Below are 25,433 nucleotides of genomic sequence, written 5' to 3' on the forward strand. Positions count from 1 at the left end.
ACGGGTGTATAGGTACCAACATAAAAAGATGAGTAAAGCAATATGGTAATATATATATTTAAGCATCAAAGATGGTCAATCAAACCCACATAGATTGAAACAGTAGGGGGTGATTTCGGACACAATCCTGGTGACCTCTGACCTGTGACCTGTGTCCACAGTGAGAAGTTCAGCAGGAAGATCCGGTTCATCCAGAACCTGCAGCAGCTGTCAGAGTTCATCCCCACAGAGCGACTGCAGGTCCCCGACGCCGTCCGCCAGTAAGACCCCACAGTTCTACTCAGGTTCTACTGTCCTTGTCTTTTCTGGGCAAATTGAATCGTAGGCAACTGGACTTGTATTTGTCTGGGAAGACGTTTCTCCTCTTCTCCAAGGGGCTTCATCAGCCCTTAAATACCTGGGTGGGTCTCACTCCACTGTCTTGGTCCAACTAGTGCGGACTAGTGAGACTTGTTGCGTAGGAACTGATGAAGCCCCTTGGATCAGAGGAGAAACGTCTTCCCAGACAAATACAAGTCCAGTTGCCCAGAAAAGAAGAATGACCTGGATGAATGAGAATATCCACAGACTTGCTGTCCTTGTCCCACTGTCCTTGTTCTACTTACCCAGGGGGCAAAATCCCAGCTTTTTGGAAAACAGACAGGGAGCGTTGTAAAAGGTTTGACAGCAGAAATGATCTCTAGGAACTTGAAGGATTAAAACCTGGGTGGACAACCCGGTCAACTAGCTGCTGGAAAGCTACAGGGGCCAAAACCCCTTTCTGGGGTCATTTTGCTGGTGAAATTATGTAAATGCAAATATTTAGGTACTACAATGGCATAAATAGTCATACAACTATAACATTTGGCAGAGAGTATCTTGACACATAGGGGGAGGCATGAAAAAAAGATTCAGGGGTTTGTTGTAACTCGATTTTAAGATATAGATAAGACCCAAAAAAAAGTACTGTTCACTTCGGATGACAAATTCTCATGAAAATTATTATTTTTCAGCACTTTATGGAGAATATCTACGCTTAACATGTATGTAGAAAACTTCCTTAATTCATAAGCTTCCATTTGAGTCCCAGATAGCCTTTCTATCTCCAAAGCCCCACTTGCTGTAGCCAACGGTCTTCTCTATCTATCTGTTCACTTTGGGGAGACCAGAAATAGAATGGTTTCTGATCATGCCAGTTAACATGTAGTTTTTCACAATAGGTGTTGCGTTGTTTGGAGACAGCCTGTAGCTTTCCAGTAGCTAGTAGAAAGGCTATCTTGGACTCAAATGGAAGCTTATGAATTAAGGAAGTTTTCTATATACATGTTAGGCACAGATATTCTCCATAAAGTGCTGAAGAATAATCATTTTCAAGAGAATTTGTCAGGCGAACAGTAGCCTACTTTTGTTTGTCTTTTTTGGGATGTTGAGGGTGATATCTTAAAATCGAGTTGCAACAAACCCCAGAATCTTTTTTTTCGTGCCTCCCACTATGTGTCAAGATACTCTCTGCCAAGTTTTGTAGTTGTATGACTATTTATGCCATTGTAGTACCTAAATATTTGCATTTACATCATTTTGCCAGCAAAACTACCCCAGAAAGGGGTTTTGGCCCCTGTAGCTTTCCAGCAGCTAGTTGACTGGGTTGTCCACCCAGGTTTTAATCCTTCAAGGTCCTAGATATCATTTCTGCTGTCAAACCTTTTACAACGCTCCCTGTCTGTTTTCCATGTGTGAGGACTGATGACACGTGTCCTCGTTCTGCAGGTTTGATGAAAAGCTGAACAGATGACGACGACCTTCAGCCTGATGACGAAGGATCCTAGAGGTCAGAGGTCAACTCAGGCCTCTGACCTCTGACCTCCTGTACAGAAGACACACACAGAGACTCTGGTTTATTTATTCTGTCTGGACTGGGGGAGGGGCTACAATCAGCTGATGCACACCTGCACAGGAAGTCACAGGTGTGAGCCGGTGCCTGAAGGTGTCACTACTACCTGGTGACACCTGGTGCCACTATATAGATATATATACTGACTAGATGCCGCGTTTCTAGGCAGCTCTATTGAGTGGAATACGTCAACACGGCGGCCATCTTGGTCAGGGGGAAGCCGTGTCTACTTCCTGCACTAGACGTCTATCAACCATTAACATCACCACAACTCACTGAATATTCAACTGATTTTCAAGCCGTTTGGTTTATTATACATGTCAGACATATATTTAGGATACAACATCAAACATATTTTAATGTATTAAACATACACTTCCATACTCAGACACACACCCACATGCATAAATACACTGAAATGTGTTGTACAGGGTCTGACTGGTCTGACTGGTGGTCAGACGTTTATATGTCTATGGTCAGAAACCCCTGACCAAGATGGCCGCCGTGTTGACGTATGCTGAGAAGCAGAAGGCTGCATACATCTAGTCAGTATATATATCTATGGTGCCACTAGGTGTCAGTATTTGTCACCACCAGGTGTCTACAGGTGTCTACGAGTGTAATTAAAGATCGATCAAATATTTTAAATAAAGACGTATCATTTTTCTTGTTCGTGTTTGTGTTTTTCTAATCTTCATCTTCATCATCTGGAGTTCACCTGGAGCAGGTGACGAGCATCACAGCATCTGTTACCATGGTGATTCACCTTGTTGGCCTTAGAGCACTGGAGAAGAGAGTAAGGACAGCATTGGTCCAATGGCAGCGCCTCCTGGTGGAGGAATATGGGTTTTACAAAAGAACTGACATCTCTGCATTGTTGGTGAATGAGCAGTGTGGTGTTTTCAATAATTTAAGGACATTTATAGATCACCCACGTTAATAGCATCATTGAGGATCCTTTACAGATAAACATTAACACAAAGGCCAGTAAAAAAAAACACACAAAAAAAAACAGTTGTCTACATTAATGTTAGGGTTAACCCTTTATTAAAGGGATAGTTCATCCAAAATTGAAATTTCCCTCATTATCTCCTCCCCCTCATGTGGACTAAGGGCTGGGAGAAGTTTCAGAGTCCTCCGTGGCTTCTCTGAGTTACAGGGGGTCTCGGCGTAGCAGTGCATGTCCATATGACGGTTGAAAATGGATACCAACTGTCTTCGTAACAAAAAGACACACCAAAAAACATCCAAATACCTCCATGCTGCTCGTATGTAATGTCCGTCTTGTATTGAAGCCCCAAAATGCGAAATTGTCCCGAAAAAAATTAAATAAGTCTGTGTTTCAAGCTTGTTTTGTAGCGGAAGCTTCTCGAAGCTCCTCTTCCTGGTTCAAAACAAGCTTGAAATATAGACTTATTTAATTTTTTTCTGGACAATTTCGCATTTTGGGGCTTCAATACAAGAGGGACATTACATACGAGCAGCATGGAGGTAATTGCATGTTTTTTGGTGTGTCTTTTTGTTACGAAGACAGTTGGTATCCATTTTCAACCGTCATATGGACATGCACTGCTACGCCGAGACCCCCTGTAACTCAGAGAAGCCACGGAGGAGGGAAATTTCAATTTTGGGTGAACTATCCCTTTAAGCTCTGCATGTAAACGTACTGACTTGAGTGTTGTTGTGTCTGATCGGTCAGAGGTCAGGACATGGGGTCAGAGGTCAAGGGTCAGTCTGTCCATGTTGTTGTTGTTGTTGTCCGGCCCTGGAACCATCACACTCAGCTTGTTGTTATTGTTGTTTGTTGTGTGTTGCTGTGTGCATATTGTTGTTGTTTATAGTTTACCACCAGAGACAACAACAGGTCTATTCTGTCTCTGATGACTCTTTACATTCTGTCTCTTCTTATTTATGGTTGCTCCGAGCGCCACGGCCTGTCCACGCGCCCTCTCTGCGCTCTGATTGGTCCAACCCTAAACCTGCAGCTGCATGTCCACGCGGTGTGCACGTGTAAGGGGACACCGGGGCTGCCCCCCTCCCTCCGGTATAAAGCCCCGCAACTGTTTACCCACACGGAGACAGTCAGTGGAACCACTACCGCTCCATGTTCGAATCCCGTGCGTTTTAAAACCAATAAGCGGACTGCAGTAAAGAGTAAACACAGCAGCACAGACCACAGAATCCTGTTTCATCTATATTAGTAATGGTTCAAAAAATGTTTTCAAACTGTTTTAAATAAATCTGAGTGCACTTTAACCTTTCAGTTCATTCATACTATTCTTCACTAATACAAGTAATTACCACCCATTTCATACATCCTCCATCTTTCATCTTCTACTTTTACTATTCAGATATCGTTTAATCTATATTAGTAATGGTTCAACAATGTTTTCAAACTGTCAGTTTTAAGTAAATCTGAGTAGACTTCAGACTTTCAATTTCTTCATACTGATCTTCAACAATGCAAGTAATTTCAAACCATTTCATATTCTTCATATATTGTTTCATCTCTTCAAGATTTCTTCAGCAGTTTCTTAACTTAATTCAGCATTAATAGTTTCAACAATTTATTCAGCTCATTCAGCTTCCAGCTTTCAGCATTCACCCGTATTTCCTTCAGGAAATGCATTCTCTAGTCTAGGGGTATAGATAGATAGATAGATAGATAGATAGATAGATAGATAGATAGATAGATAGATAGATAGATAGATAGATAGATAGATAGATAGATAGATAGATAGATAGATAGTCTGTCCACGCGCCCTCTCTGCGCTCTGATTGGTCCAACTCGACCTACAGCTGCGCGTCCACGCGGTGTGCACGTGCCGCCCGGTGCTGCCCGGTGCTGCCCGGTAAGGGGACACCGGGGTTGCCCCCCTCTCTCCGGTATAAAGCCCCGCAGCTGTTTACCCACACGGAGACAGTCAGTGGAAGCTCCATGTTCGAATCCCGTGCGTTTTAAAACCGATAAGCGGAGTAAAGAGTAAACACACAGCAGCACCACACAGCCATGGTCCTGTCCTCGGCCCAGAAGATGAAGGTGTTCCAGCTGCAGTTCTCGGACCCGGACCGGTGCTTCTACAGCAGCGGGGACAAGCTGTCGGGCTGCGTGCTGCTGCAGGCGGCGGTCAGCTGCAGAGTGGCCGGGCTCAGCGTCACCGCCGCCGGCTGCGCACACGTCGATCACCGCGGGGGGAAGAACAGGAAGAACCGCAGCCAAGAGGTGGAATACCTGAAGTACGAGGAGGAGCTGCGGCTGGAGGAGCAGCTCAGCCAAGGTAGGAGGGATGGATGGATGGATGGATGGATGGATGGATGGATAGATAGATAGATAGATAGATAGATAGATAGATAGATAGATAGATAGATAGATAGATAGATAGCTTCAGCATTCACCCGTATTTCCTTCAGGAAATGCATTCTCTAGTCTAGGTGTAGAGATAGATAGATAGATAGATGGATAGATGGATAGATAGATAGATGGATAGCAGTTTCTTAACTTAATTCAGCAGAGTTTCAACAATTTATTCAGCTCATTCAGCTTTCAGCATTCACCCGTATTTCCTTCAGGAAATGCATTCTCTAGTCTAGGGGTAGAGATAGATAGATGTGTTAGTAACATGTGTCAATAATGTGTCCATAACATGTCAGTGTGTCAATAATGTGTCCATAACCAGTCTAATATTATGTAGTGGGTAATAAACTGCTTTATAGGTGGTAAACTGTTCTCACTTGTATCACAGTGACCAGTGGTTCTCAAACCTTTTTACATCAAGGATGTCAATGTAGGTTCAAATGAATTCTTGGATAGATAGAGAGGGAAAGATAGAAAGAAGTTGCATAAAATACAAATGAAGGACTAGAAGGAAGAAAGAAAGAAAGAAAGAAAGAAAGAAAGAAAGAAAGATAGAGGGTTTGAAAAAAAGAAAGAAATAGAGAGGGGTATAGATAGATAGATAGATAGATAGATAGATAGATAGATAGATAGATAGATAGATAGATAGATAGATAGATAGATAGACTTTATTGATCCCAAGCTGGGAAATTACAGAGAAATTTCTGGGGGAAAAAAGTGGTACAATTCCTCAAAAAAAACTTTTTTTTTTTAGAAAAAAGTGGTAAAATTTCGAGAAAAAGTTGGGGCCTCTTTGGGAACATTGACATAGACTATAGTTAGTAAACCTGAGCATCACATAGACTACACCACTGTTCATAACGTGTTAATAACATGTGTTTATAATGTCATTGTGTTAATAACATGGGTTAATGACATGTCAGGATTTAATGTTATTAACATCATCATCACCATTATAATAACTATTGATTATTGGCTGTTGATTATTGGCTGTTGATTATTGGCTGTTGATTATTGGCTGTTCAGTCTAAAGTCTGTCTGTGTGTCCTCAGACTCTGACGGCTTCTTCCTGCTGCAGCCGGGGAAAACCTACAAGTTCCAGTTCGGCTTCGAGCTTCCAGCTCCAGGGTGAGTTATTGATCCACTGGTTATTGATCCATTGGTTATTGATCCATTGGTTATTGATCCACTGGTTATTGATCCACTGGTTATTGATCCACTGGTTATTGATCCACTGGTTATTGATCGACTGATGGATGGTATCAGTTATTGATCTCTGTCCTCCGTCCTCAGCCGTCTGGTGTCGTCCTACAAGGGGAAGTTCGGCTACGTGCGCTACTACGTGCGTGCGCAGCTGCAGCGGCCGTCCCAGAATGCTTTGCAGTGTGAGAAGGAGTTTGAGGTGGAGGAGCCGCTGGACATCAACAGACCGGACCTGCTGGTACGCAACCACAGACTAGAACTACAGACCAGAACTACAGACCTAAACCAGACCAGAACCAAAGACCAGAACCAGAACAGACCAGTCCCTCCAGGAATTTGCGATGTTGCAATCGCAACAATTAACGCAAATTCAACCAATCCCCGCAAATTTTTTGCGATCTTGCAATTTTGTACAATCACCGCCCAACTTTTCCGCAAATTGGACCAATTGGACGGAGCGGTGGTTGAAAGTGAGTCCACGGAGGAACGGCGGGGCTGGGCTGACTTGATACAACGTGCACAAAGTGATAAGTAAAGGAACACAAGCACTCGCCGAGGGAGAATCTAGTGAGTGCGCCACCGCAGGGCCGGAGCGGAGCAGCTGGCGGCCAGGTGCCCCTTCCCCCATCCTAAGGCCCTGGACTTGAGTAGCCACCCTCCCCTTTTTATTCAAAGACTGGACTCTTTTAATGGCATTTTAAAACAGTCCTTTACCACGATTTTTAAACAGACATTACAACTCTATGTAATTTGTAATTTTTTTGGAAAATTGCTGGTATAACAGGACCTCACATTATTTTGTGACATTTCAAAATTTTAGATTTTCCTTAGATTTTTAATTATTCAGAACAAAACTGCAACTTTTTTTTTGCAACTTTCGCTGTCTCCCACAATTTAATTGCAACAAAAGCACTTAAAACATCGCAACATCAACATGCACCGCAATTTTTTCAAAGTTGTGGCCGCAAAATCACAAAAAAAGCCCACGAAATCCTGGAGGGACTGACTGACCAGAACCAGACCTGAACCAGAACCTGAACCACAGACTAGAGAGAGACAGAGAGTAGAGCAGCTGGTCCGTGTCACTGAACTCTCTAACTCCTCCCCCGCCCCCCCCCTCAGGCCCCGGCCGCCGCCTCCAAGCAGAAGAAGGTGACGTGTCTGTTCATCCCGGACGGCCAGGTGTCCATCAGCGCCCAGATCGACAGGAAGGGCTTCTGCGAGGGCGAGGACATCAACATCAACGCCAAGTTCGAGAACACCTGCTCCCGGATCGTGGTGCCCAAGGCCGCCATCATCGCCAAGCACAGCTACGTGGCCGACGGCCGCACCAAGGTAGACCCCCGCCTGACAAGCACTGCAAATTAGCTGAAGCCAGACGTCTTTATGCATCACATTTTCCATTTTCTGTGGCAATGTTGTATGTATCGTCCCTATTAAAGGAATAGTTCACCCAAAATTCAAATTTCCCTCATGATCTCCTCCCCCTCATGTGGACTAAGGGCTGGGAGAAGTTTCAGAGTCCTCCGTGTCTTCTCTGAGTTACAGGGGGTCTCGGCGTAGCAGTGCATGTCCATATGACGGTTGCAAATGGATACCAACTGTCCTCGTAACAAAAAGACACACCAAAAGACATCCAAATACCTCCATGCTGCTCGTATGTAATGTCCGTCTTGTATTGAAGCCCCAACATGAGAAATTGTCCGCTACAAACAAGCTTGAAATATAGACTTATTTAATTTTTTTCGGGACAAATTCGCATTTCGGGGCTTCAATACAAGACGGACATTACATACAAGCAGCATGGAGGTATTTGGATGTTTTTTGGTGTGTCTTTTTGTTACGAAGACAGCTGGTATCCATTAGCAACCGTCATATGGACATGCACTGCTACGCCGAGACCCCCTGTAACTCAGAGAAGCCACGGAGGACTCTGAAACTTCTCCCAGCCCTTAGTCCACATGAGGGGGAGGAGATAATGAGGATGAATTCAATTTCAATTTTGGGTGAACTATCCCTTTAAATAAACATTAGAATAAAATAAGCAGCTCTGCAGGGTTCTGACCTCTGACCCCTGACCTCTGACCTCTGACCCCCGGTGCTTCTCCAGGTGCTGTGCCAGAAGCTGTCGGCGGTCCGAGGGAACCACATCATCTCTGGGATGTGCGACATGTGGCAGGGGAAGGTGATCCGCGTCCCCCGACTGAAGCCCTCGCTGGTGGGCTGTGACATCATCAAGGTGGACTACACCCTCATGGTGAGTCATGGTCCGCGATGACATCACAGCTCCGTCAGCAGGGACCAATAGGAAGCCTGATCCTGAGCTCAGCCTACAGCAGTCAGAGTGATAGGTGGTGCAACGGTGCAGAGTTGTTATATATTTATACTGAAACTAAAACTAAGACTAGCAGTGAAAATATCATTTAGTGAACTCAGATAAAAAAATAAAGAAAACTGAACTAAAGCTAAAATGAACATTACAAAACTAACTGAAACTAAACTGAATTGCAAAAATGATCAGCTTTGTTTCCGTTGATCGCCCTGGTCAGTCAGAATTAACCAGCTGCTTCCATGAAAAACTGAGACAAAGACTAGAGCTGCAACAATGGGCTCTTTGCACAGCCCCACTACTTCCTGGACTTAATGCTGCTCCTTTATTTCCTGTCTTACATTATTGGGGAACCTGATAACTCCAGGTGTGTCTGAGTAGTCACAATGGTCAGACACACCTGGATTAATCAGGTTGTCCAATAATGTAAGACAGGAAATGAAGGAGCAGCACTAAGTTCAGGAAGTATTGGAGTTGTGCAAAGAGCCCATTAATCCATTAATCGAACAATGATCCATTATTAAATTAATCACCAACTATTCTGATAATCTAATAATCAGTTTGAGTCGTTTTTAAAGCAGTCAGATATTCGAAAGATGCAGTCTCTGTCCTCAGTTGAGTCCAATTTGCAAGCAACTGACTTCCAGTTTTGACCATAGATGACGTTCGGAAAGTTGTGAATATTTCTGTCTCCTTGTATGTTTTTATGCTTTAGGACTGTAGAAGCTGATACATAGCCTAAGTCTTCTCCCTCCCTACCCCCCCGCTCAGATCTACCTGCACATCCCCGGCAGTGAGAAGCTGGTCTTGGAGCTGCCGCTGGTCATCGGCACGGTGCCGTTCAGCGGCGTGGGCAGCCGCACCAGCAGCGTGAGCAGCCAGGTGGGCTCGCTGGGCAGCAGCTGGGCGTCCTTCCCCTCGGCGCCGTCCTTCACCTCGGTGCCGTCCTTCACCTCGGCCCCCCCCAGCTACAGCAACATCCACCGCGACCTGAGGGTGGCGGACGGCCCCCGCACGCCGCTGCTGCAGGACTACGACGGCGCCGAGGACGAGGACGAGGAGGACCGAGGGCTCTTCATGAGGGCGCCGGAGCTGCACTACGCCCCTCCCCCCGCCTACAGCGAGGTGAGCCAGTGACATCCCAGCAGGCGACGAGGTCATTTAAAGGGATACGCCAACTTTTTAAATGTTTTTCGTGTCTTGCCTCACTCCCGAGTCCATGACCAGCAGATAGACACCATCCTTTCCACTGTGCGTGCAGTAACCATGGAGATAGAGCCGTATCGCCGTAATTAGCTTAGCTCAAATGCTGGAAGTGTATGGGTAGTGTTAGCCTGCCTCCACCTAAAGTCGCTAATTAGCTTAGCTCAAACACTGAAAGTGTATGGGTAGTGTTAGCCTGCCTCCACCTAAAGTCGCTAATTAGCTTAGCTCAAACACTGGAAGTGTATGGGTAGTGTTAGCCTGCCTCCACCTAAAGTCGCTAATTAGCTTAGCTCAAACACTGGAAGTGTATGGGTAGTGTTAGCCTGCCTCCACCTAAAGTCATCAGAGAAACTCTTCAGCAACTCTAAACAGGCCGATCTTGGTCTCAGAGCTGACAAAACTCTCCGGTAAGGCATCTTGAGCGGTCAAATGCCGCTAACGGGACGAGATCGGTCAAAAGATGCTTTATTTTGGTTCAAGCTAGCTACATCGAGGGTAGGTTAGCTTCCTGTTTCAAAGTAAAAGCAGCGTTTGAGCTAAGCTATGTCTGCTGGTCATGGACTCGGGAGTGAGGCAAGACACGAAAAAATAATGTTGGCGTATCACTTTAAAGGTATAATGTGTAGGAATTTAGCGGTGCGGTTGCATATCTGAACGTATTCTTGATGTTGCATTCACCTGAAATCGGGCAGACAGTCAGACAGACAACAGACGCTGCATGTAACAAAGCCACACTGGGGCTTTAAATGAGACGACGAGGTCGCGACCAGGTGGTTAACGGAGGTTTGTTGTCGTCTTGTCTCCAGGTGGACCAGGACTCCGCCCCCCCCCAGGTCGTCCAGGTGTTCTGAGGATGACGTCGTCACCTGAGGAGCTGTGACTCAGCAGTTTTCTGTCAGCGACTCAGCAGTTTTCTCTGTAGTGTTTTGTTTTCAACCTGTTGTTGTTGTGTTTTTATTAAGATCCGAGTCAAAGAGATTTTTTTATACGTTTTGTAAATAAAATCAGATGTTTTTATTTTTTTACTCAATGAATAAACAGAATGTGAATCTGTGAATCAATGGATCTGTGATGTAATTTAACTGATAACTGATCAGAGAGAGAGAGAATGACCCACTGGGATTGAATGGAATTGAATTGAATTGAATTTATTGAAGGATAGCCCCTTGAGATGTAGCATCTCATTTTCTAGGGGATTCCTAGACAGACATATACATAGAACACATGACAACAATACACTACATTACATTATAGACATACAGTACATAACATATGACAAATACAGACATCTACCCACATAAGTCTAATAAACAGAATAGAGATATTGAATAACATAGTAGGAATAACGAAAATGGAGAAAGATATAAGTATAGTGACATCCTGAAACAATGAAAAGAGCACAAAAAAGGTCCAGTCCGATGGGGCTTTGTATTGGAATGACCCTTTACCCACCTCTTTTGAGAATCTAGGAACAAAGAAAAAAGGAAAGTGGGAATGGCAAATTGTATGGAATCATAAGTTCTTTTAAATAAGGAGCACAATGGAGATAAATACATTTGAAAAGAAAATGAAGCCAATGAGACTGCCTTCTTGATTTGGGTTGTAGCCAGTTCAATGAATCAAACATGAGACTATGACTGTGTTTACATGCACGTCAGTACCCCGGTTTTAATCTGGGTTTTTAAGTATCCTGTTTTTGATCAAATTCGGGGTATGATGTTTACATGAACTAAGAGAAACCTGCAGGTTATTCAGGATACTGTATTTATCATGTAGGGATCTACATGATAAATACAGAATCCTGGTTTCTGGTTTCTGATTACTGCGTCTTATGTGTGTATGCGTGTTTCATGTATTGTTTACAACAGGAAGCGCAACTACTAGGAAATATGTAGGTCAGAAAATTTACAAATTAAAAATGCTGCCATGTTATACAACTTCATAAAAGAAAAGAAAATGTAATGCAGACTGATGTGTTCATTGTAGAACATGTATTTCTTGATGTAAATGTGGTGGTTTGTGTCCGTAGGCTCCAGAGCCCCGAGGCAGCGCTGCTCTTCTGTCCAATACACACAGGAAGCTTCACTTTTTAGATTTCATCAATGAGACAAACATTTATCTCCTAAAAATAATGTAACCAGCCGGTGGTAAACCTCTAAAAACCTGCGGGTAAGTTAATTAGCGATGGTTTTCTCATCCGGGATGACGACGGAGGTTGGCTGGGGTAGCCTACTGAAGTCCATGTAAACGCAGTCATTGATTCAGATCTGGTCCGTGTGTTACAAGGTGAATCACTGACACATACATTACACACACATTTCCTGAGTGAGTGAGTAAGTCAATTCAACCATGTGTGTGTGTGTGTGTGTGTGTGTGTAAGTGGGTCAAAGGTCAAAACCACATTTAGACTCTGTAGACAATGAAACCTGAGAACGGGGTTTTTCAGACTCTGGTCTGGTGTTGCCTTCCGGGACTCAGAAACAACTTTCAATGAATTATCAGACTTTAAAAATAACACCAGGAGTGTGTGTGTGTGTGTGTGTGTGTGTGTGTGTGTGTGTGTGTGTGTGTGTGTGTGTGTGTGTGTGTGTTCTTGTACATGCTACGTTGTGAGGACTGGAACGAGTTTTTAACCAACAGAGTGAGGACATTTTTGGGAAGTGAGGACATTTTGGCCGGTCCTCACTTTTTCCAAGGGCTGTTTGAGGGTTAAGACGTTAGGTTATAATTAGGTTTAAATTAGGTTTAGAGTAACGGTTAAGTTTAGATTATAATTAGGTTTAAATTAGGTTTAGAGTGATGGTTAAGTTTAGATTATAATTAGGTTTAAATTAGGTTTAGAGTAACGGTTAAGTTTAGATTATAATTAGGTTTAAATTAGGTTTAGAGTAACGGTTAAGTTTAGATTATAATTAGGTTTAAATTAGGTTTAGAGTAATGGTTTAGTTTAGGTTATAATTAGGTTTAAATTAGGTTTAGAGTGATGGTTAAGTTTAGGCATTTGTTTTGGATGGTTAAGGTTGGGGTAAGGGGCTAGGGAATACATTATGTCAATGACATGTCCTCACAAAGATAGATTTACAAGGATGTGTGTGTGTGTGTGTGTGTGTGTAGGTGTGTATGTGTGTGTGTAACTGGAGCCTGTTGTTTACAGCGACTGCAGCTGTCTACATCAGAAACTTCTCACCGACCTCTGATAACAACACACACACACACACACAGTTTGAACTAATCTTAGAAACTCTTGGAAACAGACCCTGAATGCCTCATCGTGTTACCCGTGGCCTCCTTCTGCTGCTGCTGCGTGACCAGCAGCCTGTCCTGGCTCTGATTGGTCGGTGAGGTGTCTCAGGCTGCGTGCTGATTGGCTGCTGTCCAGTGGTCACTCCTTCAGAGAGTGCTCGGCCGCCTGAGTCAGCGCCGCCGCTCTTTCTGCTCTCTGTCACATTTAGAAACACTGAGCTAACGTTAAGCTAACATTAGCTCCTCTGAGGTCAAAGGTCACAGCAGCCTGAGGACGACAGACACGCAGCACACGCCTGCAGCTCGTCACTGTTAATGTTAACCAGTGACAGTGACAGTGAACACACCATCAGCCAATCACAGCACAGCATATAAAGTTCTGGAAGCAAAGCAAGGCAATTTTATCTGTATATCCCGTTTTTACCAACAGTTTGTCTCAAAGGGCTTCACATCCCATCATATTCAAATATTTTTATTGAATTTTCAATTAAACAATTCAGCAATACAACAATTCAACAATTATTACATACATGTACGACCACACATCAACTAAACAACAAAATAATCAAAGACAAAAAACAACAAAACAAAACAAAACAACAATACACATTACTACAACGGGGGGGGGGGGTTGGTCAGAGTTATCATTATCTTGTGCAGGCACAGAACATTTATCATTAAAGTAATCAATAAATGGCTGCCACACATTGTAGGATTTCTGAGTACAGCCTTGAGAGGAATACCTCAATTTCTCCAGCTTCAAATGTGAGAGTACTTCCTCAAGCCAGCGTTTATGTGTTGGAGCATTAGGGCTTTTCCAATTTTTCACATCCCATCATAACAACATCATCTGTCCTTAAGCCAGGAACACACCGCCCCGACACGCCCCAACGCCGACGGCCTTTGTGCGACGAATCTGTCGCCTCTCGTCGGCCGCAGTCGGGAGAAAGGAAACAGTGAAACACACCGCCCCGACAACTGCCGACCAAAGCGATTGAGTGGCGAGGACTCCCATAGAAATACAGACCAATCTTAAGTCATAAAGTGGTAATAATCTTTGACATGTACAGTAACCATGTTGACTCAACAAAATAAAATGTATTAGACTGATCGGTTCATTGTAAAACATTTATTTATTTACGTAAATGTGGTGATTTCAGTACGTGGCCCAGAGGCAGCCCTGCTCACTTTACATTCAAACAAACTAATGCCACTACCACAGTTGTTAGATTTCATCAATGAGACCAACATTAATCTCCTAAAAACTATTTAACCAGCCAGCAGTAAACCTCTAAAAGCGTGCGGGATCCCCTGGGATGAGGACGGAGCTCGGCCCCGGCAGATCAGCTCAGTAGAGCGGCTGCTGCTGCTGTGACAGCCGCTGCCACGGTCGTCGGTCGTGGCTTCCACAGACTGTGGATTTCTGTTAGCCCGTCTATGGTGTTTTACATTATACGTTAGCATTAAGCTAGCGGACTTCATATGCTTAGTTTCAAACTATGTGGGTTTGATTGAACATCTTTGATGCTTAGATATATATTGCCACTTGTATATTGCTTTACTCATCTTTTTATTTTATGTGCCATTTTTTACTGTAGGACAGGCTAGGACACCGTTTGTTTACTGTGGTCACTTCCGTCCCTCCCACACACCGTGCTGATTCGCTTAGGGCACCGCCAATCAAAATCGCCATAGCACACGTCCGACGAGACTCGACGCCCGACTGTCGGGCCGGTGTGTTCCTGGCTTTATGCTGCGTTCAAAACAACTCGGAGGTTGGAATTCCCAACTTGGAAATGTCCGACTTCTGACATCATTGCGTTCACGCTGCAGAAACTTGGAAGGAAGTTTGGCTTATTGTGTCTCATAGCTGAATACAAAAAATAAATGCAGCAGTAAATTATGTTTATTTTGGAGGAGAGGAGACGCTGCAGACGAGTGCACATATAATGTTACAGCCTTGACAACAGTTAAACCTTATTTCCGTCACATACGAGGAACACAATTTCACACCATACAACAATTGTTACGCCCCAGAACTTTGTTGGCCCAGAGGGGCATAACAATGGACCCAAACAATGACCCCATCACCAACACAAAGACACTAAGTTAACTAAAAGGAGATTTAATATAAAACATAAGGGTGATACAAACAAGTAGACATAAACTAAAACAAACAAAAGCCAAGCTGGGAGGCAGGCAAGTCCAGCAGTCCCCACACACTGCCCCCGCCTTTCTGGTGCCAGCTGCAGGGTTTTTAAGCTGGCCAGCCCAGGTGTGCCTCGTTGTCCTGATTGGGACCTGGGTGGAGCTGTGGGGGAACTAACCCATACCATTTATTCATTGTAACCATCTAATACAGGGACTACCGAACCCGGCCTCAACTAATAACACCAACAATACATTTATCAAAAGTAAACCCTGGGACTGCTGGTCAGGACTAGAAAAGGTCAAAGTGGATCCAACAAGATCAAAATACACAAGAAGGCCAACCGACACACTGCCACTCGATTTAAGAGAGTGAGCAGCCAACAGTAGCCACACAAGTGGGTGCCACTCCCACCAGATAACAAAATGGCTACCACCATGAGGGAAACTATGAAACAAAGGTTAATTCACTTACAACACTGCGGTGACTTGAGGGCAGCCACAACCTAGCAAACAGTAACACAGAAGTGACTCAACCAAAAGTGGACTGCAACAGCACAACACAAGAGGTCACACAGTAGCCACTGCTACACAAAATGTTGCCAACTTACACCTAAGCTGCAACCGAACGACCCAACGAACGTACTGTGCAGGTACCACAAAAATAAGTCACACACCAAAAGTTACTGTTACTATTTTACACAGAATCCAGACGAAACTAGAGGTAGAGTCAACCCACAAGAGATTGTGATTACGCTGCTGTGCAACTCTTTAGAAGAGTGACGTTGTGGAGAGGCACCCTGTAATGTGGTTAACTACAGTATCTAGTCTTCAGTGGCTTCCCGGGAGGCTTCTTTAAACGTTGAACTCTGCAAGTGAACAATGGACTGCCACACAGAAAACGTACCCACACCCAGGTTTCACCACCAAAAATAAGAAAGGCAAAATAACAAAGTGGCAAGAGTCTCTCTCTGCCCGACAACTACCTTACAGGGAGCTCTCAAGTAACCACAGACAGGCAATTAAATCACAAAACATCTTGAAAAGAAGACTAATACAGCTACAAACCTTTACTTCACCTCATGGTTGTTCAGATCCCGGACGAGCCCCCAATTGTTACACCCCAGAACTTTGTTGGCCCAGAGGGGCATAATAATGGACCCAAACAATGACCCCAACACCAACACAAAGACACTAAGTTAAAGCAGATATCAGTGGCACGGCCGTTTCGGCTAATGCTGTGTTCAAGGCAGGCTTTTGAAACCGTAAGTTACAGCTTCAAGTCACAACTACGACTTGGTAGCGTTCCAGGTAACCCGTAGCTCGTGTTTTTACCGTCCTGTTGTCTGTGAAAGTTCCCTATAACGGCCACTCGTAACTTCCGACCCGTGAACTCGTACCAGATCGAACTGGTATGACTTCACAGGAAGGAAAAACACAAAGTACGAGTTTCCTTGAACGCACCATGAGTTAGCAGCCCCCGCCCTTGTCAGGCATCAATTGGTCCTCGTGCTACGTCACCACATTCACGCGCATCCCTTGGCTGCACACACAGCCCTTCATGCCGTTCTCTCCCCTCATTGGATAACACTTGTATCCCACAAGGAAAATTTTCTCCTCGGGTTACAGCAGAGCAGAGTGACGGAGAGACTCGTGTTTAGGCTGAAATACTTCATGTAAGTGATTGCTGACGGAAAATAGGACTATTTAGGACTTATATTAACAAAAACATTCCACTGATATCTGCTTTAACTAAAAGGAGATTTAATATAAAACATAAGGGTGATACAAACAAGTAGACATAAACTAAAACAAACAAAAGCCAAGCTGGGAGGCAGGCAAGTCCAGCAGTCCCCACGCACTGCCCCCGCCTTTCTGGTGCCAGCTGCAGGGTTTTTAAGATGGCCAGCCCAGGTGAGCCTCGTTGTCCTGATTGGGACCTGGGTGGAGCTGTGGAGGGAACAAGGAGAGGGAGAGAGACAGACACATGCACAAGGCTGAACCCCTATCAGCCGTAACACAATCACAGCTTAATATAAACGTATTTCATATAGGTTGGAGCTCTGATATGATACCCGAGTTTCCGACCTGTAACTGAGTTCGACGCCGTTCAATTCATTTCTTACAACTCGGAGCTCGTTTTTTTCCGACTTCCGAGTTGTCTTGAATGCAGCATTAGACCCTCACATCGACTGAGGAAAAACTCCATGGAAAACCCAGGACGGGCAGACGTGACAGAGATGTTGTCTACAGACAAGACAAGAGGTAATGAGAGGGGGCGGTTCGAGAGATAAGAACTTTCATATCACTGTGATCTACATGACTCCTTGTCCACATTTTTCTGTCCAATGATGCAAATTTGCTCAATCTTAATTATTGTGTATCTGTGGTATAAACAGTTGTCTGTAGACAACATCGATGCCTGTAGTGGGCAGATTATAAAGCAGAGAGGAAGTCAACAGAATGTATTGACTGAACTTCAGCAGCAGAGACTCAACACATCCTCCTGGAAAAGACCAACATGGCTCATCGTCAGCTTGGTGAGGTCATTTACTACTGAAAGTTATTTATAATGATAATATAATTATAATAATTATAATAATTATAATCCATCCATATTTAACTGCTTGTAAATACTGGGACTACGGATGGATATTAGCAGTTGTGTTAAATCCAGTGTATTTATGACAATCCTGTATTGTATGTTCATCAATATGGACAGTCCCATTCACATAAACAAATGAGTAAGTAGGTAAATTATGACATTATTCTTGTCATTCGGAAAAATATCAAGTTCATCTTCTCATTATTATTATGTTGTTTGAAGTCAGTTAACCCTTACACCCCACGAGGACTCAATGCGTCCTCGCCTGTTACATTATTGAGCAGCATTTTGGCTACAATCATGCTATAGCAAAAATGGTTTGGGGAGGTTTTGCATTTATCTGTGACTATTGAAATTAAAAAAAAAATGTGATTTTTTTTTTTTTGTTCAATGTGTAATTAAAACCCTTTACAGGCTGGTTAATTAATTAATTTTATTGTTTGAAATTAACAGTCATTTCATTTAATTTACTTTAATTTAATTTAATTTATTTGTTTATTTGTAACGGGACTCTGCGTATTCATCAACATCCAAAATGTAAATACACCAGATTTAGCTCCAGGCTAATTTCCATCCGTAGTCCCGCCGTTGGTGGGAGAGAAGTTAAATAACATAACAAAAAAAGATCTCAAAATATTAAACCATTAAAAAGTTATGACTCCAACATCACGAGGACTCAATGAGTCCTTAACAGGGTGAAAGTATGGAATTTAAAACCGCCCGTAAGGGTTAATGTCAGGAACATTCAGCAGATTCATTAAGTGCTAAAATCCAAAAGTTTTATTCAGTTCCATGAATAACCTGAAGTCTTCAAGAACCAGAAAGAAGTCCAGCTGAACCAGTATGATTTCTCTCAATAGGTTCTTTTATTCAGACAATGTAGGTTTAAATGTATCTACCTGACATCTTTCGACTGGTGACTCCAGCCCTCCTTAGAGACTGATTGATTGATTGATTGATTGATTGATTGATTGATTGATTGATTGATTGATTGATTGATTGATTGATTGATTGATTGATTGATTGATTGATTGAACAAACTTTATTAATCCCCGAGGGGGAAATTAGTTTGTCCCAGCAGACAAAGGGAGATATGTATAGCAAAAGGGAAATTGGATAATAATCCAGTTACTTTGGTCAATGTCTAACTGACTAACTCGTCAAGGATGTTGTTTTAGCCCTACCTTGTTTGCTATATTTATTCAACCGCTGGCACAAATGATCGGACAAAGTAACAACTTAAAAGGAATCCATATAGGACAGCAGGAGCATCGGATGGGGCTCTTAGCTGATGTTATTGTGGCTCTCCAAGACCTGAGCAGGACTTTTCCTAATCTGAAGTCGACATTAGAAGATTATAGTAAATACTCAGGCTATAAATTAATGGAAAAGATGACTTTCTCTCTCAGATCTAGATGAGTGACCTTTCCCAGGAAATGGGAGAAATTGACTGTTTTTATCAAAACAATTGAGGACGCTACACATTAACAAGTAAAGACACTGGACATTAAATACAGGATTATCATCCGAGGAGCCCCCTGTTTTTGTCCGTGCTTTTGTTTTGTTTTGTGTTATTTCTTTGACAGCTTGTTGTCAAGTAGTTTTCCCTTAAATTGAAAATACTAAATAAAAAGTATCAAAAATGAACTTTGTTGGCCAATGTCCATGAAGGTTCTCAGTCGTCCAGCTACTTGTAGTTGTTGAGGGCCAAAATCCAAGGCCACTGGACTTCTCTTTGGTTCTTGAAGATGTTTCTCCTCCTCATCCCAAATGCTTCCTCACCTCTGAAAACCAGGTGTGAGAGTCCCAGGTATTTAACCCATGGAGGAGGTGGCACCTTGAGTCTGTCCTGAGGGTCGTTAGGGTCACGGTGGAACTCATGGGTGTGGCTTGATCATATTAATGTCAATAAAATTGTAACTTTTACAGTATCAATAATGAGTTTTAATATTCTCCAACAGAACTCAGGATTGCACTTGTTGGGAAAACTGGAGTTGGAAAGAGTGCAGCAGGAAACACCATCTTAGGAGAACGAGTCTTTGAATCTAGGGCGTCTGTGTCCTCAGTGACGGCAGCGTGTCAGAAGGAAACAGGAGTTGTTGCTGGTCAAAAAGTGGCTGTTGTTGATACTCCAGGTCTGTATGACACCAGAGAAACAGAAGATAACATAAAGAGAGAGATTGTTAAATCCATCTCCTTTGCGGCTCCTGGTCCTCATGTGATCCTCATCGTGATGCAAATGACCAGATTCACTGAAGAAGAACAAAAAACCATGAAGATCCTTCAGAAGATGTTTGGAAAAGAAGCAGGAAAGTACAGCATGGTCCTGTTCACCCATGGAGACGACCTAGAGGCAGATGGAGTCTCCATCGAATCACTGATCCACGATGGTCACCCTCTCCATGACTTCATCAGGCAGTGTGGTGGAAGATACCACGTGTTCAACAACAGAGACAGGAATAATCGAGTCCAAGTCACTGAGCTGCTGGAGAAGATCAACACAATGGTTCAGAGAAATGGAGGAAGCTGCTACACCAATGAGATGTTCCAAGAAGCTGAGAGAGCCATCAGAGAAGAACAGGAACGTCTACAGAGAGAAAATCCAGATATGGAACCTAAACAAGCAAGAAGAAGAGCAGAGAGAGATAATTCATTTATTCAGCGTGTTCTAAGAGCACTAGCTGCTGTTGGAAGAGCAGTAGTTGAAGTAGCAGTGCAAGCTGCGGTGGGAGCTGTAACTGTGGCAGCGAGGGAGGCCTGCAACATACAGTGATATTCAATATTGATGATTGATTAGCTGCAGCTTGTAACAGGGAATCATTATTTGAATCTTTGCGTGATCTTCATGTTCAGGTTAGAGCTGTGTAGTGCATGACTCTAGTTTCCTTTTAACTTTGACTTGAATACAATAATCAAGATCAGATCAGTATTTAGCCACATTCTGTTTCACAACAGTTCAGATTAAACTGATCCAAATATTTATGATTATGATTTTTGTCCTAGTCTTGCTGCTCTAGTGCAGGTTGTCGAATCAAACATGTGATGTATCTGTGTTCAACGTGTTAATAAACACAAATGTTTAAAAGCAGCTGTATCTCCAGAACTTGATTGTTCGACACATGGAAACATCAGACAGGAACATGTTGTAGTGTCTCTCTCCCAGCGGGAAGAATTCCAAGCAATGCCCATTTACTCTAACTCTGGATCTTGGGTTTTTATAAAAAGTTTTAATCCACCTCACAAAGATATCATTGAAGCCCACTTTGCTGAGAGTCTGTTCTAAGAAGGTCCATTCGACCCTGTCGAATGCCTTCTCAGCGTCTAAGCTGAGAAGCATTGACGGGGCGTCCCTCTTGGCTTTTTTACTTAGTAAATCTAACACTACAAAAAAAGTAAAAATACATAAAAACTGATATTCCCCATAACCATTGTCTGACCTCAGACAGTTGTAATCATAAAACAAATCCATTTCTAATCACTGAATATCTCAGTTTTTTGTATATAAATGGGTGTACATCACAGAAACCGGGCTGTAAAGGGTTAATTAATTAATTTTATTGTTTGAAATTAACAGTCATGATAGGAGAAAAGTTAAATAACATGACAAAAGAAAGATCTTAAAATATAAAACCATTAAAAAGTTATGACTTCACCAACACGAGGACTCCACGAGTCCTTAACAGGGTGAAAGGATGGAATTTAAAACCGTCTGTAAGGGTTAACCACGATGAACCAGCAAAGAAATAGTAAGCCGACGAAAATTCATACATCTTCATTTTCAAAAACGCGCAGCTGTTGCATGGCTACATTGACGTCTACTACGTCACGTACGTAGCCTAATTTCTATTCAGTACAGCCATGAAAGGCTGTTGTACTGTAGATTCCCATCAATCAAACAAATCACACCAGCTTCTTAATGATAAATAATGCAACAATAATATTCTTAAAACAAAATTATCTACTATGATAAAAAAAATTAAGAAATAAAGAGATCTGTGCCTCAAGTGGGGGGGGGGGGGGGGGACAAGCATTTTTGAGGGAGACAACGGTCCCTTGGGACTTAACTAATTTGGCTGGACACACCCGTCTCATTTCCGCTCTGGCTTCAGATAACAGAACAGAACAGAATATTCTCCATCATCTCTATCATTGTCTTTTTTATTGTTTTTAAAGGAAAACAAGTACAGCAGTCCGATATAAGTAAAAGGTACATTGCAATCTAATAAAAAATTTAAATAATTTAAAAAAAAAACATGCAACGACCCCCCACCCCTCCAAATTGGATCTATATAAAACTCTTACAGGACAAGAGAGACCATGTTTTAACAAGAAATGCAAATAAACATAGTAATTACAGCAATTCCTTGATCTTATCAGCCCACTTAATGTAAGATCTCCCAACAACAAGTCCTCTCCTCTCCTCTCCCCTCCCCTCCCCTCCCCTCCCCTCCCCTCCCCTCCCCTCCTCTCCTCTCCTCTCCTACAGGAAACACTGCATACAGTATTACTGTATTTTGATGTAGTGTAGAGAGATGGAGAGGGGGGTTGTGTAAGTTTAAACAGTGAGTTACTTTTATCTGAGGAGCACACGTCTTCATTGTGAAGGCTTTTTCAGTTGAGCTTCACTGACTGCACACTGTGCAAATTTGTTTCATTTGTTTCATTCTCATTTTATTTGTCAGGGACACAGTATTTTGTGTACCAGATAATGGCTAGAGAAGCGTAGCTATTTTCATACGTAGTCCCTGGGTGTGCCATTCACAATAACACTCCTGTACAGTTAGAAACAATTGTTGCCTGATGTGCTTTTAAAAAAGTTGATTAAGAGTTGGGCCTATGGGCATGATTTGTGACACCACAGTTTAGAAGCCAGTCCTGGTCCAAGATTGAATGTTCATAAATGTGATGTGTAAACCTGAAGTGTACAATACAAATGCCTACGATTGACCATAGTGAAGTACATTAGGATACATCTTGTGTCCGGCAGGTAAACTGAAGTGAACAATGTTTGTTCAAACAATTACATTGATGAAATGGATTCCAGATAAATTATTGTGTGGTTTAGCCTGACCATCCAGACTACATCATGAACATGTCTAGTCTGGCAACGAGCGGTAGACCTCGGCTCAGTCCAGGGGGCGGGATGAAGGCTGTCTTTCAAACTGCCTCTGCACCAATAGGGTAGCGCTACGACCAATCAGAGCAAAGAGCAGGATGACGTTAGCCTGACGAGCCAATTAAAATGTATGTCGTCATGGCGTTAAGCCGCCCAACGACTCTCTAAACAGATGCGCTGTGATTGGTGAACACAAACGGTGTTCCAGACTCAAAAAGTTCCTATGGCTCGTTTCTAGACCCACCTACGGAGCAAAGAGATCTGCTGCCGCTAGGGGGCAGAGAGATTTCTAGGCTACGTGTGGTTATTAGCTTTGCAGTGAATCGTGCAATAGAAATACTTTTTACTTTTAATAATACTTTTGAGTGCATTTCAGAGCCTGTACTTTTGACTTTTACTTGAGTAGATATTTGGATCAGTACTTTCACTTTTACCAAAGTCGTTTTTTACACAGGTACTTTTACTTCTCCTCAAGTAAAGAATCTGGGTACTTTTGCCATCTCTGCCGGGGTGGGAGGGGTCTCTGGAGATGTTCTTTGCTCTGGAGAGGTAGCAGGTGTCTGTAATGTCTTTGAGTGTGGGAAGAGGACAGCCAATGATTTTTTTGTGCAGATCTTATGATCCGCTGACACACATCCTGTGTACCACACCTCAAGGCAGAATGCGATGTGAGGATGTTGTTATGATGGGATGTAAAGCCCTTTGGGTCAAACTGTTTGTAAAAACGGGTTATACTAATAAAATGGCCCTGCCTTGCCTCTCAATAGTAGAGTGGTAGAAGGCCATCAGCAGCTTGTACTGCAGGTTGCTCTTCTTCAAGACTCGAAGGAGTTAAAGCAGAGGTAAGTGATATATTTGTGTTAATCTAAGTCTTAAATAGTTGTATCTTCCGACAGCAATCACTTACATAGAGTGTGTGGACCGAAACACGGGTCTGTCAGTCACTCTGCTCTGCTCTGAGCCCAGGAGAAAACATTTATCGTATCCTACAGTTTTTATCCAATGAGGAGAGAGAACGGCATGCAGGGCTGTGTGTGCAGCCAAGGAACGCTGTGAATGTGGCGACGTAGGGACGAGGACTGTTATGGTGCGTTCAAGGCAACCCGTAACTCGTGTTTTTCCGACCTGTGAAGTCGTACCAGTTCGATCTGGTACGAGTTCACGGGTCAGAAGTTACGAGTGGCCGTTATAGTGACTTTCACAGGTAAAACAGGTTGGAGAAACACGAGTGGGTTGCCTGGAACGCTACAAAGTCGTAAGTTGTGACTTGAAGCTGTAATTTACGGTTTCAAAAGCCTGCCTGGAACGCAGCATTAGCCGAAACGACCGGATTGCTTACTTCTGTTTTAAGAAGAACAACACGACCAACACAACCCCATCTCAAGCTTCAAGGAACAAAGTTTGGGAAGTGGTTAGAGAGGGTGGTTCAAAAGATAAGAACCTTCATATCATTGTGATCTGCATGAGCACAGCAAGAGTCAAACTCTGTGTCAGTTATTGTGTATATAAACAGTTTTCTTGTCTGTAGACAACATCTATGACATAGAAGATTATAAAGCAGAGAGGAAGTCGACAGAATGTATTCACTGAAGTTCAGCAGCAGAGACTCAACACATCCTCCTGGAAAAGACCAACATGGATCATTGTCAGCTTGGTAAGGTCATTTACTACTGAAAGTTATTTATAATGATAATATAATAATAATAATGATAATCTGTGGTAGTGATGCAGCGTTGCGTCACACAGTGATATTCAATATTGATGATTGATTAGCTACAGCTTGTAATAGGGAATCATTATTTTAATCTTTGTGTGATCTTTACATGTAGTGCATTACTGTAGTTAGTGTGAATGCTGAGTTCTTCCTCTCCGCCATTTTCTTTATACTTATTAGTGTGAATGCTTTCAGCATTCACACTAATAATTATTGTCCTCTATTGTTCTTCCTCGACGCCATTTTCTTTATTCTCTTTTTATATTCTTACTACTTTCCGCCTCTTTATGGTCTTCTTCTAGTCCTTCATACTTTGTGCTATTTCAACAAGCTTTTTCTGGACATTATCGGAATGACTTTTCTCTTTTCAACTATTCATACTTTTTGCAATATTCAACTATTTCTGATTTTTTTTTGGCCCATAGAGAATGCATTGGAACAGTCTTGAAACTCTTCAAATCTTCTTACTTGTTTCAGCCTCTAAAGCTTCAGCATACTTTCTGCTAGAGACTTCATTCAAATTCTGATCTGTAGACAGTCACAAACTTCTAATGTATTCGACCTGTGTACAACTTTTTCATAGCTTGTACCGTTTTTGAGATAAATCCTTTAGCAGCTGTTTCCTCACTGTCTCCAGCCTAATG

The 25,433-nt window shown here is 42.8% G+C and overlaps 4 protein-coding genes across 5 annotated transcripts in view; all 4 read left to right on the forward strand.

The window, feature by feature from the left end:
• Positions 1–1,979, forward strand: part of bnipl (BCL2 interacting protein like) — a 23,448-nt gene extending 21,469 nt beyond the window's left edge. Inside the window, exons 9-10 of the mRNA XM_085803196.1 lie at positions 162–260; positions 1,747–1,979. Of these exons, the coding sequence (XP_085659322.1) occupies positions 162–260; positions 1,747–1,771 (124 nt within the window). The 3' untranslated portion in view covers positions 1,772–1,979. The remainder of the gene's footprint in view (positions 1–161; positions 261–1,746) is intronic.
• Positions 1,980–4,779: 2,800 nt separating this feature from the next.
• On the forward strand, positions 4,780–10,958 carry LOC146972859 (thioredoxin-interacting protein-like). Of its 2 annotated transcripts, XM_085803198.1 has the most exons (8): positions 4,780–5,148; positions 6,278–6,353; positions 6,519–6,666; positions 7,551–7,763; positions 8,539–8,685; positions 9,529–9,684; positions 9,721–9,882; positions 10,770–10,958. In XM_085803198.1, exons 1-8 carry the CDS (start codon positions 4,881–4,883, stop codon positions 10,812–10,814), a joined length of 1,215 nt encoding a protein of 404 aa, XP_085659324.1. In that variant the 5' UTR covers positions 4,780–4,880; the 3' UTR covers positions 10,815–10,958. The 2 variants fall into 2 exon arrangements, with proteins under 2 accessions (XP_085659324.1, XP_085659323.1); XM_085803197.1 differs by having other exon boundaries at positions 9,529–9,882.
• Positions 10,959–17,821: 6,863 nt separating this feature from the next.
• Positions 17,822–20,981, forward strand: LOC146972860 (GTPase IMAP family member 9-like). Its single transcript, XM_085803201.1, has 2 exons — positions 17,822–17,894; positions 19,921–20,981. Exons 1-2 carry the CDS (start codon positions 17,876–17,878, stop codon positions 20,730–20,732), a joined length of 831 nt encoding a protein of 276 aa, XP_085659327.1. The 5' UTR covers positions 17,822–17,875; the 3' UTR covers positions 20,733–20,981.
• Positions 20,982–24,656: 3,675 nt separating this feature from the next.
• Positions 24,657–25,433, forward strand: part of LOC146972861 (GTPase IMAP family member 8-like) — a 76,824-nt gene continuing 76,047 nt past the window's right edge. The window contains exon 1 of the mRNA XM_085803280.1: positions 24,657–24,729. Within this exon, the coding sequence (XP_085659406.1) occupies positions 24,711–24,729 (19 nt within the window). The 5' untranslated portion in view covers positions 24,657–24,710. The remainder of the gene's footprint in view (positions 24,730–25,433) is intronic.

This window comes from Trachurus japonicus, chromosome 16 (genome assembly GCF_045865225.1).
Source record: "Trachurus japonicus isolate A0001 chromosome 16, Traja_1.0".
Lineage (NCBI taxonomy): Eukaryota > Metazoa > Chordata > Actinopteri > Carangiformes > Carangidae > Trachurus > Trachurus japonicus.

What these genes read in the sequence shown, in the direction of transcription:
- LOC146972859 (XM_085803197.1), top strand. Translation starts at nt 4,881, where the DNA reads ATGGTCCTGTCCTCGGCCCAGAAGATGAAGGTGTTCCAGCTGCAGTTC. An exon ending in TCAACAGACCGGACCTGCTG is followed by an intron (nt 6,667 to 7,550) that starts GTACGCAACCAC and finishes CCCCCCCCTCAG; the next exon opens with GCCCCGGCCGCCGCCTCCAA. An exon ending in AGGTGGACTACACCCTCATG is followed by an intron (nt 8,686 to 9,528) that starts GTGAGTCATGGT and finishes CCCCCCGCTCAG; the next exon opens with ATCTACCTGCACATCCCCGG.